This window comes from Dasypus novemcinctus, chromosome 12, assembly GCF_030445035.2.
Source record: "Dasypus novemcinctus isolate mDasNov1 chromosome 12, mDasNov1.1.hap2, whole genome shotgun sequence".
Classification (NCBI taxonomy): Eukaryota; Metazoa; Chordata; class Mammalia; order Cingulata; family Dasypodidae; genus Dasypus; species Dasypus novemcinctus.
The window spans coordinates 22068781-22082602 of NC_080684.1; the positions used below are offsets into that span (position 1 = coordinate 22068781).

Here is a 13822-nt window from a genome sequence, read left to right on the forward strand (position 1 = left end):
AGGCGGGGCCGCGCTCTCCCCGCAGCCGCCGCCGCAGCCGCCGCCTGGGCCGCTCGGTGTCCCCGGTGGAGCCGCCGCCGCCGCCGCCGGGAGCTCGATGCGGACGGAGCCCGGGCCGGGCCATGGGGATCCTCAGCATCACGGATCAGGTCAGCCCGCCTGCCCTTCCCCGCTTCCTCCTTCCTGGGCCCAGCGCCGCCGCCACGCGAGCCCGGGGATGTGCGGCCTAGGCTGGGCCGGAGCCCGGGGCTCCCGCGGCTCCCGCCCCGCCCCACGCCGCGCTCCCCTCATCCAAACCGGTGCCCTTGGGGACCTGGCGACCGGCGGAGGCACCACAGGGACCCTCCGCAGGCAGGACCCTCGGGGCGGAGCCCCTCCAGGGACGTCCTCCTCCAACCTCGGTCCCCCTCCCTCGGTCCCGCTCTTGCCCGCTCTCTGACCGCCGGCTCTCCCCGCAGCCGCCCCTGGTCCAGGCCATCTTTAGCCGAGATGTGGAGGAAGTGCGTTCCCTCCTCTCGCAGAAGGAGAACATCAATGTGCTGGTGAGTTGGGAGCAGGGAGGATGGCGAACCCGGAATCCGCGCTCCGGTGTTCGGGACCGTCCCCACTAATCCGGCGCCTTCGTGCCACCCGGTTCGGCTGAGGCCGCGGCTTTTTCCTTCCTGGGGCGGGATTCTGCTCTGTATTTGGTTAGGCTCGAAGCACAGGCCAGTGGGGCTGGGGATACCGAAAAAAGGTGTTCTCTTCTCATCCATGGGGGTCTGCAGCGCCCCCAGCTCTCCTGGAAGAAGGAGCCGGCTTCCCGGGCCCGTGGCCCTGACTCCACCCTCCCTAGGTGCTTGTCTTTACTCGGTACCAGGTTATAGGAGGCTGCAGAGTCCAAGAGAAGAGGTGGTGGGGAAGGGTCTGGAGCACCAAGACTTGAACTGGGCTCCCTCAGCCGCGTAGTTCTCCCCACAGCTGCTCCTCATTTCTGCCCTCCCAGGACCAAGAGAGGCGAACCCCACTGCATGCTGCTGCCTACGTAGGCGATGTCCCCATCCTCCAGTTGCTACTGATGTCAGGTGAAAGTGGGGAGCTGGAAGGTGTGGCACAGTGGGAGGGGAGAAGATGGGCAGGGGGAGGAGTCTCTCTCCCTCTCTCTCTCTTTTTCTCTTTTAATGTCCCATCTTAATCCAAGGGTGTTCCTTGGTGCTAGAGGACCTGGGGGGGGGGGGGAGATTCAGCTCCATCCACATTCCCTGACCTGAATACTGGCTTATTTTCCCCTCCCCACTTCCCATCAGAAAAAGAAATTATATCCCCACAGGTGCTAATGTCAACGCTAAGGACACACTGTGGCTGACCCCTCTTCATCGTGCTGCTGCTTCCCGAAATGAGGTACAGGCCTCCCACCTCCTTTCACCCTTCCAGAAACGATGAGCTGATTAATAGTGGAAGTTAAGGGCTGGAGAGCCTCAGTCCTCTGCCCTACAAGCTCTTCTACCCCTACATGGGGAGAAGAACAAACCTTGGTCTCTCCCTCCTACCCCTAGAAATGGCTGGGAAAGGGGGCTGAGTGCTGCCAGCTGATATGACGTCAGGGAGAGCTTAATACCGGGCTGGCAGACTGCAGGGGACCCTGCTGCCAGGCCTGAGTGACTCATCCCTCCCTGGGGGGCCACCTTGGAGTTTGATCCCCCTCCAGGCACTGGGATTTCTTTCGTTGTGATGGGTGTGTGTGCGTGTAGGTTTAGGGGTAGTGATCTGTTGCATCCCTGCCCCTCAAGCAGCAGAAAAGCTGACAGCAGAGGGGTGAAACCTACTTTATTATTTAGGTCCTGTACCTTATTCCCATCAATCCTGGAGAGAAGAAAAAGGAGACCTCCCTCCTGGTTAGACAGCCACTTAGAGGGAGGGGCTGAGGCCTATGGGATTGAGGTGGGTGGTGGTTAGGAGGGGCAACTTAGCCTGGGTTTTGAAGGGGAACCAGTATCGTAGTATTTCCTTACGAAGTAATGGAAGTGATCATGGTGACTATGAAAGGGCGGGACGAGAGTGCTCAGGGCACTAATGTGGCAGGAGAGTTTGTTTTTCCTAGAAGGAGTGGGAATTTGGGATCCTTCACGTGTGTAGGTTTGCTTGAGAGCGGTTGTATGTAAGAGTGAAGATTTTCAGGGTTGGGGTTGCCTGAGGAAGAGGAAGGGATCCCTGTTTTCCTCAGCAAGGTAAGGAAAGTTTTATGCTCTAAGAAAACCCAGAAGGTAAAAAGTAGGTATTAAGAGGTGAGGTGTATTGGGAAAATGAGGAGGAGAGACTCTGTGCTGGGAGAGATAGGGCTGTGTGTGCCATGCTGACTTACTCCTGCTTCCATTTCCATTTCCTGTTGTTTTACCTCCTGCTTCCCCTCTGTCTTCTCCCTTGCCCCCTGCCCTTCAACAGAAGGTGCTGGGGGCTGCTGCTGGCGCATTCAGCGGATGTGAATGCCCGGGACAAGCTGTGGCAGACACCCCTGCATGTGGCCGCTGCCAACCGGGCCACCAAGTGTGCTGAGGCTCTGGCACCCCTGTTGAGCAGCCTCAACGTGGCTGACAGGAGCGGGCGCAGTGCCCTGCACCACGCAGTGCACAGCGGGCATCTCGAGGTAAGGACCGTTCGAATCCAGGGCCAGCCTGATGCCTTCCCTTTCCTTACCTTCCTACTCACCGCTCCCTGCATCTGGGCTACCAGGCCCAGGGTGGGGGATGTGTGTAGTGCAGGAGCCCAGGCGGTTATATAATCACTTGGGTTCAAACACCAAATGAATGGTTGGAAATTCCTGGCTTGGACTTCGGGAGGTTGATGAACCCTCTGAAAGTTGCGTACAAAATGTTTGCATACATGCCTTTTTCAGAGGAGGGAATCCATGTCTTTCAGCACATTTTCAGAGACTGAGGAGAGTGTAAGAACCACCAACCAAATGACTCCCCTGAGAGTCCCTTGAACTTCCAAATCTGACTGCACGCTCCTGCTTCCTCTGTTCCTTCCAGTTCTTGAGATTGTTCTGCACAAGAGCAGAGGCATTAGCCTGCCTCTGCCTTTTCAGAGATGGGGCCTCTGCTCCTAGGTAGAGCGAGGGTATGGACCTGGCTGAACAGGTGTCTTCCATGTCTTGGTAACAGATGGTGAACCTGCTCCTCAACAAGGGGGCCAGCCTGAATGTCTGTGACAAAAAGGAGCGGCAGCCTCTGCACTGGGCAGCTTTTCTAGGTGAGGAAGAGTTCACAGGAAAAGCAGGAATTGGACTTGTGGGATCCCTAGGGCAGGGGTCTGGGACTGTGGCATTTGGAGAGGGGCTCAGGGTCTTAGCAGCCACATAGAGAGTGCCCTCTTTTTTCCAGGGCATTTGGAGGTCTTGAAGCTGCTGGTGGCCCGGGGAGCAGACCTTGGCTGCAAGGACCGCAAAGGCTACGGGCTCCTCCATACTGCTGCTGCCAGTGGCCAGATTGAAGTGGTGAAGTACCTGCTCCGGATGGGGGCTGAGGTCAGGGCACTGGGCATGGGGGTTGGGGTCTAAGGGCATGGAGTTGGAGGTCAGAGTCTGTTAGGAAGATGTGAGGGTGCTGGGATTGTTGGTGTGGTTTTGGGAGGTTGGGAGGGTGTCATGAGAGGGTCTGTATAATAGTGCCTGAAATAATAGTGCCTTCAGTCTTTTAGATCAGGAACTGGGGCTGAGGGGCTGGGGGTGGGGTTGAGACAGTCATTGGGGTTCTGGGATTTTCTAGGCTATATGTGCCAGCCTCCACCTTGTTTAAACTGATGCCTTCCTTACCCCTTTCCCCTCACCCCTGGAAATCCAGATTGATGAGCTCAACGCTTTTGGAAACACAGCTTTGCACATCGCCTGCTACCTAGGCCAGGATGCTGTGGCTATCGAACTGGTGAATGCAGGAGCCAACGTCAACCAGCCAAATGACAAGGGTTTCACGCCACTGCATGTGGCCGCAGTCTCCACCAATGGCGCTCTCTGCTTGGAGCTATTGGTCAACAATGGGGCTGATGTCAACTACCAGGTGCCTGAAGGGGCGCAGCTTAGACCAGGGGGGAGAGGAAAGTGGCTCTGGGGATCATGACCATATTGTCCCCTTGAAATAACCCTCCTGGGGAATTGTCCGTTGCCTCCTGGGGTGATCTGACCTTGCCAGGAACTCAGGAGAGTGTGGGCTGAGAAGATAGATGCCCTTACGGCCACTCTGTCCTCATAGATGTGCCTTTCGAAAGGGGAGCAGGGCATCCTCCATTCTTGGCACTGAATGAAACACCGTGTTTCCACAGAGCAAAGAAGGGAAAAGTCCTCTGCACATGGCTGCCATCCATGGCCGTTTCACCCGCTCCCAGATCCTCATCCAGAATGGTACGGACTCAGGAGACTTGTGCTCGCTCCTCCCTAGAAATTCCCACTCCACCTTCCAACCCGGATGGGCACATGGAGCTCTGAGCAAGTGGAAATGAGCCCCCCCCCGCACTGCCCTGCCCAGTCCCTGAAGGCTTATGTAGAACATTTAGCCTGGCACCTGGCACACAATAAGCGCTCAATAAATGGTAGCTAACTTGAGTGGTCTTAAACCTGAGAAATCTGTATGCCTCCCTCTCTCAGGCAGTGAGATTGATTGTGCCGATAAATTTGGGAACACGCCACTGCATGTGGCTGCTCGCTACGGACACGAGCTGCTCATCAGCACCCTCATGACCAATGGCGCAGACACTGCCCGGTGAGTCAGAGCCCCTGACCCCAACTTCCGGGCTGCCTCCCACGTACACTGACCTCTCGTGTCAGACACGGAGGTCCAAAGAAGTTTGCCAGAGGGAAATCTGGAGGACCTTGCCATCTTGTTCCCTGACTCCTGGGCTGGTGGTGGGTAACAGAAAAGAGGGCTCTCCTTGATGTAAGGACCGTGTCCCTTGACTCCTCCCCAGGCGCGGCATCCATGACATGTTCCCCCTGCACTTAGCTGTTCTCTTTGGATTCTCTGACTGTTGTCGTAAGCTTCTTTCCTCAGGTATGTGCTCCTTGGCCGGTGGGTTGGGAAAGCGTGTAGGAGAGCAGAGGCCTTTCCGCCTTTGCTCAGCGCCTTCTGATGTGATCTGTGATGATCTGTCCCCCCAGGTCAGCTGTACAGCATTGTCTCTTCACTCAGCAATGAGCACGTACTTTCGGCTGGGTTCGACATCAATACGCCTGACAACCTTGGCCGCACCTGTCTTCATGCTGCTGCTTCTGGAGGGTGAATTCGCTTGCCTCTCTCTGAGGCCTGGAGGAGGAGAGAGCTGGGCAGGGTCTGGGAAACAGAACCAACAAGGAGATATATATATATAAGTAAAACATAAATATTATAAGATATTATAGGAGGGACTGGCTCGTGCAACCATGAGGATGGGCAAGTCTGAATTCTGTAGGGTAAGCTAGTAACTTGGAGCTCCAAGGAAGGTTTCGATGAATTTCCCGGGAGAAGCTGTCTGTCTGAAGTAGAGATGGAAATTCTTCTGACTGCTGAAATCGTCACTTCCGTTAAAGCCTTCAACTAATTGGATGAGACTTCTCTCATTGTTGAAGGCAGTCTCCTTAGTTGATTGTAGATGTGATCAGTCAGAGATGCAATCAACTTAGGGATGATTTAAATCCACGAAATAGCCTTATAGTAACAGGGCAGTGCTTCCTTGGCCAAACAACTAGCACCTGTACACATATTCTTTTTTTTGCCCCTATCTGGTTGCATCATTGTTGTTATGCCTTGCACCTTTCTGCACAAGTCTGGGGCACCTTTTTTTTTTTTTAATATATACATATAATTTTTTTAAAAAAAGATTTATTTATTTATTTCTCCCCTTCTCCCCCCCACCCTGGTTGTCTGTGCTCTGTGTCTATTTGCTGTGTCGTCTTTGTTCACTTCTGTTGTCAGCAGCACAGGAATCTATTCATTTTTGCTATGTCATCTTGTGTCATATCTCCATGTGTGTGGCACCATTCATAGGCAGGCTGCACTTTGTTTCGCGCTGGGCGGCTCTCCTTACGGGGCACACTCCTTGTGCGTGGGGCTCCCCTACACAGGGGACACCCCTGCATGGCAGGGCACTCCTTACGCGCATCAGCACTGCGCATGGGCCAGCTCTACACGGGTCAAGGAGGCCTGGGGTTTGAACCACGGACCTCCCGTGTGGTAGATGGACACCCTAACCACTGGGCCAAGTCCGCCGCCTGGGACACCTTTTTTCTTTTTTTTACCAGGAGGTCCCGGGGATCGAATCCGGGTCCTCATATGGTAAATGGGAGCTCAATTGCTTGAGCCACAGCTTTTTCCCTACACAGTCTTTTATTTATTTATTTAATTTATTTTTTCCCTATACATATTCTTTTTTCTTTTAATTTTTTTAAAAACATTTTTTATTTATTTCTCTCCCCTTCCCTGCCCGCCCCCCCCCAGTTGTCTGCTCTCTGTTTCCATCTGCTGTGTGTTCTTCTGTGTTCGCTTATATTCTCGTCAGCGGTATCCGGAATCTGTGTCTTGTTTTGTTGCGTCATCTTGCTGTGTCAGCTCTCTGTGTGTGGGGGGCCACTCCTGGGCAGGCTGCACTTTTTTCGTGCTGGGCGGCTCTCCTAGGGCCCACTCCTTGCGCGTGGGGCTCCCCTACGCAGGGGACACCCCTGCGTGGCAGGGCACTGCTTGTGTGCACTAGCTGCATATGGGCCAGCTCCACACGGGTCATGGAGGCCCTGGGTTTGAACCCTGGACCTCCCATGTGGTAGGTGGACGCTCTATCCATTGAGCCAAATCCGCTTCCCTCTATACATATTCTTAAACCATACTAAATCTCTAAATAAAAACAGTAACAGACTTTTTCACCTAACATAGTTCAGCTGTCCTCTGTACAACCAGAAACACACTAACTCTTTCCCCAGAAGAGGAGGCAAGTCCTTGGGTAATATTCACTCTTAAACTTGATATCCTGTAACTTAAATACCATAATGTAAAATTAATACAACTTATGTGAAGGAATGAAATAGGGAAGAAAGCAAAGATATTTGCTTTATGTATATATAGAAACATGTTCAAAACAAAACAAGGAAGAAATATTCATAACCATTGCGGTTCTTGTTTCTGTAACTGGTCATGTGGTCAGAGCTCCTATTTATGACTCCCTTCTTCCACTACCATTCCTTATTCCCTTCACCCTCAGCAAGCACCTCAGCCGGTCACGGTTCTTTGCCTGGTCGGGTGACCCAAACCTTTATTCCCGAAGTATCTGGGCCAATAGTATTCCTGCCCTGATTGGTTTGCTGCAGTTTTCCTTTTCCTGCCCTGATCTCTTCCCCTGGTCACAGCGGAAGAGGCTGTCTAGTTCCATCTTTCCTTTGCCCCTCCCCGGGTCTCCAGCTTCTTGAAGCTGTCACCCTCTTAACCCTCATCTTCCTGCCTTCTAGGAATGTTGAATGTCTTAATTTGCTCTTGAGCAGTGGAGCTGACTTGAGGAGGAGAGACAAATTTGGAAGGTATGTTAGTATGAGGGGATGTACCTGGGGAATGTCTGAAAAGAGAGAGAAATGGTAGGGGTGGGGAGGTTGGAGACTAGGTGAGGAGACTATAACAAACTGGCTTTTGGCTGCACATCTGGTTGCATTCAGATCTATCCCTGATTCTTCTACCCACCCCACTCTTCACTTTTCGCTCAGGACCCCACTGCACTATGCAGCCGCCAACGGCAGCTACCAGTGTGCGGTCACACTGGTGACGGCTGGCGCAGGCGTCAACGAGGCCGACTGTAAAGGCTGCTCTCCCCTCCACTATGCTGCCGCCTCCGACACATACAGGAGGTGAGACTCCCCTTTGACGATTCTCAGCCCTGCTCACCTCCCCAAGCCACCCCTCAGCTTCTTCACTCTCTCTCCCCCAGAGCGGAGCCCCATTCAGCTTCCAGCCATGATGCTGAAGAGGACGAGCCACTGAAGGAGTCCCGCAGGAAGGAGGCCTTCTTGTGAGTAGCTGGCAAGGCCCCTGGGGTCCGCTTCTCAGGCTTCCCAACAATGCCAGCTCTCGTCCTACCATTCTCCCACCTCCTCTGAATCTCCTCCCCACACCTGCTGCTGTCCTGCCAGCCAGTCAGCCAGCAGGGTTTTTGTTTTGTTTTGTTTTTGTTTTGAGGTACTGGGGGAGGGGAATGAACCCAGGACCTTGTATGTGGGAAGCTGGCACTCAATCATTGAGCCTCACTTGCTCCCCTGAGTTGGTTTTTTCATTTGTTTTGCTTGTTGTTTGATTTTGAATTTTTAGGAGGCACGGGGAACCGAACCCATGTGGGAAGCAGGCACTCAACCGCTTGAGTCACCTCTGCTCACCCAGCAGTTTTTTGAGCACTCTGGGTTTAGCCCTGTGCTGAGTACTGTGGGTAAAGACAAAATTATGAGATAGTTTCTTCTCTCGAGAATGGATGGATGTTCTTCTTGAGAAATCAGAAAACCTGAACATACAAACATATAAGCATTGAGTATTTACTTATTAGGTACCAAGTACTATGCTAGGAGTTAAGGAAAAAAGATGAATTACCCCAAATTTCTGCCCTTTGGAAGCTTAAAATCATGTGGAAGAGATAGATAAAAGGATAAACAGACCTACTTAGGTAGGATGTTAATAATAGGGGAAACTGTGCAGGATATATGGGAGCCTTCTGTACCATGTTCACAATTTTTCTATAAATCTTAAACAGTTCTAAAATATTCATTTTTTTCAAAAAATGATGCTTACATTCCAAGAGGCTCAGCTGAGTGACCTTTGGCAAGTTACTTTCTCTGCACCTTGATTGTCTCAACCATAGTAAGGATAAAAAGAGTATCTACTTCATAGTTTCATTAGATTAAATGATTTAATACACTTGAAGTGCTTAGAACAGTGCTTGGCACATAACGAGGGCCAAATACTTTATTTTACTGCTACTACTGCCACTACTAGTACTGCTACTACTACCACCATTACTGCTTCTCCAGGGCATACTAAGGTGTGGGGAGGGGTGCCAGGGGACTACAGAGGAGGAGGCACCTGCCTGGCAAGTCGGGGAAGGCCTCACAGGAAGAAACGTAGGGACTGAGTGTGAGACAAGAAGGACTTCTTCCAGTGGCCTGTGAGGAGAAGGCATTCTACACAGGGAGTCAGCAAGCCGGGAGTCTGGGGAACGCACGTCGATCAGCAGAAGGTTGATAGGTGATCGCTGTGCTCTAGGTTCTCTAAGACAGAGATCAAAGGATGAAGGAGGGCTGTGCGGCCACAGTGGGGCAGAGCAGACCCTGAGGAAGAAGTGGTTCTGGGGCTGGGGTTGAAGAAGGGGCAGGGTTTTGAGAGCCTGCCTAGAGCAGCGGGTGGGTGTCAGCCAGGCAGACCCAGAGGGGCTCCCCAGTCCTGCTCCTCTGCCTCTCCCTGGCCCTGCCTCACAGTCTCTCCCCGGCTCCCCAGCTGTCTGGAGTTCTTACTGGATAATGGTGCAGACCCCTCCCTGCGGGACAGGCAGGGCTACACAGCTGTGCACTATGCAGCCGCCTATGGCAACAGACAGAACCTCGAACTGGTATGTGTTGGGATTTGGCCAGAGGGAGGGAGACAGGGATGGGCACACAGTCTGCCTATGGGTCTGTTGAGATGGGAAGTTGAGAGTGGTCTCTAGATCAAGGGGCTAAGGGGATTGCTGTGAGTAAAGGGCAAGGGGTACTATCTGGGGAGTTCAGAACCTCAGTACGTGTTGTCCTGTCCATTGCAGCTCTTAGAAATGTCCTTTAACTGCCTGGAGGATGTGGAGAGCACCATTCCAGTCAGCCCTTTGCACTTAGCTGTGAGTCCTAAGTCTCCTTCTCTTCCTTCCTTGTCCCTACCTGCCCCCAAGCCCACACGAAGGCCCACGCACTTCTGAATTTGTCCTTTCTCCTGCCTTCTTGTGGGGTTGGGACAGGCAGGCAGTGGTCTGCAGAGGGGGTGGGCATAGTGCCGGTTAAGAGGCCTATGTGCTGAGCTTGTGGTGGACCTCTGTCTGGAGCTTCCTGGGGGCCCCGAGAGCAGGGTAGGGGCAGGGAAGGGGTGGGGGCATGTCCCAAGCCATGTCCGTTGGTTGCCTACGCCCATCCAGGCCTACAATGGTCACTGTGAAGCCCTGAAGACGCTGGCCGAGACGCTGGTGAATCTGGATGTAAGGGACCACAAGGGCCGGACCGCGCTCTTCCTGGCCACTGAGCGAGGCTCTACCGAGTGTGTGGAGGTTCTCACAGCCCACGGCGCCTCTGCCCTCATCAAGGAGCGCAAGCGCAAGTGGACACCCCTGCATGCTGCTGGTTAGTGCCCCCTTAGGCTGCTGCTCTCCCTGTGCCAAGCAGGCCTTGGAGACTGGTCCCCAGATCCCTACTGATTGGGGTCAGGATGGGGAGTGGAGTAGGAGCAGGGTGAAGAGGACGGAAACTTGAAGTCCTGATTTGTAGCTTCTTACCTCTAAAGACCTCTCCTTACACCAGGTCTTCCCATCATCTCGACCCTCGAGTCCTTCAGGTTCAACTCGGCCTCCCTCCCTCCTCCCAACACCTCCTTGATACGGGCTTCCTTTCTCCTTAGCTGCCTCTGGCCACACTGATTCCCTGCACTTGCTGATAGACAGTGGGGAACGAGCTGACATCACAGATGTCATGGATGCCTATGGACAGTGAGTGTGGGCCCGGGTGGGGCGGAGGTGTTCCCACCCCTGCTGGGCCCTCACTTGTCCTGCCCCTCCTGCAGAACCCCACTCATGCTGGCCATCATGAATGGCCACGTGGATTGCGTACACCTGCTGCTAGAGAAGGGCTCCACAGCTGATGCTGCTGACCTCCGGGGCCGCACCGCCCTCCACCGCGGGGTAAGTGCCACTGTCGCCCTGGGTAGGTCACTTGCCGATGTGGGGGCACAGAGCCCACCAGCAGTAGGGTGTAAGATTGTCTAGCAGGTGAGCTGCAAGGATTTTGTGCCCAGGTTCTTCTCGGGCCTTCCTGAGTTTGTTCCATGATGAGTGCCTGACATCTCCAGCTGATCTCCCTGGTACCTTGTTTTACCATCACATATGATATTCCAGCACATGCTCAGCACCCAGACTACCCCACGATGCCCTGCTGACCCTATCCCATTGGACGGTGGCACCGTCACCCAGGTCATCCTGCCTTCCATTACTTGATTCCTTAGTCTCTTTCTGTTCCCCACCCCGAGGCTTTGTTAGGGCAGGCCTAGAATACGACTTAGGCCTATGTGTGGTCATCGTGATTTCTACATGTATGTAATCCAGAAGTCTCACCCCAATGGCTTGTATGTTAAACCGATTTCTGTATTCTGAGTGAACCAAAAATCTAAAATTCCCCAGCACTGCTTGTACTCTAGAGTTTGGCTCTCAAACCTGTAGCAGGTTTGAAAAATGGATGTCCTCTCGGATAAGCCTGGAATTTTGCCCCCTGCATGTGCTGTCATCCAAGGGTTTGTGGGGGAACCCTCAGTATATCATCGGACGCCCTCGATTACACAGCTCCTTCTGTCCAGGGACTTGCCCAGCGGATCCCAGGTGCTTCCACTGCTCTGAGGCCTGACCTCTGCTCATTTTGCTCAGGGGGACCACCATGCTTTTGTAGGCTTTAGCCCCCTGCGGCCTTGAGCACGGCTGATCGTGTGGCTCCCTCGTGAGGTTTCCTTCTTTCCTGGGTTGTGAACTCCCTCTGTCACTGTCCAGTGCTTGAATCCTGAGTCCTCCATACTCTCCCTTTGCTCTCCCACTCCAGAGCTCCAGGATTGACTCTTGTCATCCTGATTGTCTGTGGGCGTAGAGAGAGGAAAGGACACATAAAACCCTAACACTTAAACTCAGGCTTATGAAAACGAGAACTGGAGCACCAGAGGTGGGTCCTCCCGCCCTCACACCCCCCGTGTCACCCCCAGGCAGTGACGGGCTGTGAGGACTGCCTGGCTGCCCTGCTGGACCACGACGCGTTTGTGCTGTGCCGAGACTTCAAGGGCCGCACACCCATTCACCTGGCCTCGGCCTGTGGCCACACTGCAGTGCTGCGGACCCTGCTGCAGGCTGCCCTCTCCACAGACCCCCTGGACGCAGGGGTGGATTACAGCGGATACTCGCCCATGCACTGGGCCTCCTACACTGGTGAGAGTCTGGGCGCTGTGCTGGGTGTGAGGGAAGGCAGACAAGAACAGAGACCAAGGTCGAGTGGGTGGTTCAAGGGAGGTGGTTCGAGCTGCATCTGGACATGTCAGGGCGTTGTCAAGAGGTGAGACAGGGCTGACGTAGGGAGCATTCTCTTCGTCACCCCTCTTGCTTTCTCATATCAGGACATGAAGATTGTCTGGAGTTGTTACTTGAACACAGCCCATTTTCATACCTGGAAGGAAACCCCTTCACTCCTTTGCACTGTGCAGTGTAAGTCCTTCCTCTCGCTCAGTGGCACGGCGTGTGACAGGCAATCCATTTCCTTGCCCCTCCTGGTGATCCCTCCTCCTCTTCCTCCAGAATTAATAACCAGGACAGCACCACAGAGATGCTGCTGGGAGCTCTGGGTGCCAAGATTGTGAACAGCCGAGATGCCAAAGGACGGTGAGCGGCGGAAGCCATAGGGAGAAGCCTGAGGAGCCTCTGGCATCCTCCTCCTGCTCCGGCTGAAGAGCCTTCCCTATCTCACTCCACCCTGCCCGCTGCCCCACAGGACCCCCCTTCACGCCGCTGCCTTCGCGGATAATGTCTCTGGGCTCCGGATGCTGCTGCAACATCATGCCGAGGTGAACGCCACTGACCACACTGGCCGCACTGCGCTGATGACGGCAGCTGAGAACGGGCAGACCGCCGCTGTGGGTGTGTAGGGCCCGTGGGTGGAAGGGAGGCGCTCCCCTTGGGCTTTCACAAGATGGGTCAGCTCCACCTGTGGGGTCTGGATGGGACCGTGGCTCAGGAAGCAGAAGGGATATTGTCGGATGTTTCACCCTATGCAGAAGAGGTGCAGAGGAAATGCAGATAGGAGGGTGGAGAGCCAGCACGGCTGCTCTCGGAGGGAGGCGTCACTTCCTCGCTGTCACTTCTCTCCTCTAGAATTTCTGCTGTATCGAGGGAAGGCAGACCTTACTGTGCTGGACGAGAACAAGAACACTGCCCTCCACTTGGCTTGTAGCAAGGTCTGTTCTGACGTGGTGGGGGAATTGTCCTGAGGGCCAGGGCTTGATTGGCGAGAGGACCGGGGTGGAAGTCAGGATTGTCTGGCTACTCTGGCAGTGTGGGGGCGGCTGTTTGTCCCCCCACCCTCCTCAGCTCCTACTCTGCTGCCTGTCATGCTCCTACTTCACAAGTCTCTGTCCTCTCTTCCTCTCCCTCAGGGCCATGAGAAATGTGCCCTCATGATCCTGGCAGAAACCCAAGACCTTGGCCTTATCAATGCTACCAACAGTGCGCTGCAGATGTGAGTGCCTGGGGAAGGGGCCCTGGCTGGGGAAGGCAGGTGGGCGAAGAACGAGGGGCCCAAGCTCCAGGGCCTCTCACAGTATTTGTTCAGTGCCCCTGCTGCCCTCACGTAGGGTGCAAGGGCTGCTTGGCATCCCACTGGCTTCATCCTCCCTCTTTTCCTTTTCTTCCAAGGCCACTCCACATTGCTGCCCGGAATGGTCTAGCTTCTGTGGTGCAGGCCCTGCTGAGTCGGGGGGCCACAGTGCTGGCTGTGGATGAAGAAGGTGGGTGGGGTCTGGAGCCCCTCACCTCTCCTGGGTTTAGGGTCAGGGCCACTCGCTTCTTACCCGTGCTGTAAACCAGGTTTTCTTCCAACGGG

At 54.3% G+C, this 13822-nt stretch overlaps 1 protein-coding gene across 2 annotated transcripts in view; it reads left to right on the forward strand.

Annotated features, from left to right (window-relative positions):
* Positions 1-13822, forward strand: part of ANKRD52 (ankyrin repeat domain 52) — a 19784-nt gene continuing 5962 nt past the window's right edge. The window contains exons 1-28 of one of the 2 annotated variants that reach the window (XM_058307984.1): positions 34-149; positions 459-542; positions 986-1064; positions 1310-1380; positions 2084-2085; positions 2425-2623; positions 3141-3228; positions 3360-3502; positions 3819-4031; positions 4294-4372; positions 4616-4730; positions 4936-5018; positions 5126-5243; positions 7439-7507; positions 7688-7828; positions 7909-7989; positions 9459-9570; positions 9760-9831; positions 10123-10324; positions 10599-10686; positions 10761-10878; positions 11940-12159; positions 12345-12432; positions 12523-12606; positions 12716-12861; positions 13096-13178; positions 13377-13459; positions 13636-13727. In XM_058307984.1, coding sequence (XP_058163967.1) covers positions 123-149; positions 459-542; positions 986-1064; positions 1310-1380; positions 2084-2085; positions 2425-2623; positions 3141-3228; positions 3360-3502; positions 3819-4031; positions 4294-4372; positions 4616-4730; positions 4936-5018; positions 5126-5243; positions 7439-7507; positions 7688-7828; positions 7909-7989; positions 9459-9570; positions 9760-9831; positions 10123-10324; positions 10599-10686; positions 10761-10878; positions 11940-12159; positions 12345-12432; positions 12523-12606; positions 12716-12861; positions 13096-13178; positions 13377-13459; positions 13636-13727 — 2980 coding nt within the window. In that variant the 5' untranslated portion in view covers positions 34-122. Of the gene's footprint in view, positions 150-458; positions 543-985; positions 1065-1309; positions 1381-2083; positions 2086-2421; positions 2624-3140; positions 3229-3359; positions 3503-3818; positions 4032-4293; positions 4373-4615; positions 4731-4935; positions 5019-5125; positions 5244-7438; positions 7508-7687; positions 7829-7908; positions 7990-9458; positions 9571-9759; positions 9832-10122; positions 10325-10598; positions 10687-10760; positions 10879-11939; positions 12160-12344; positions 12433-12522; positions 12607-12715; positions 12862-13095; positions 13179-13376; positions 13460-13635; positions 13728-13822 lie in introns of both variants that reach the window. The other variant, XM_004466121.5, reaches the window with a different exon arrangement.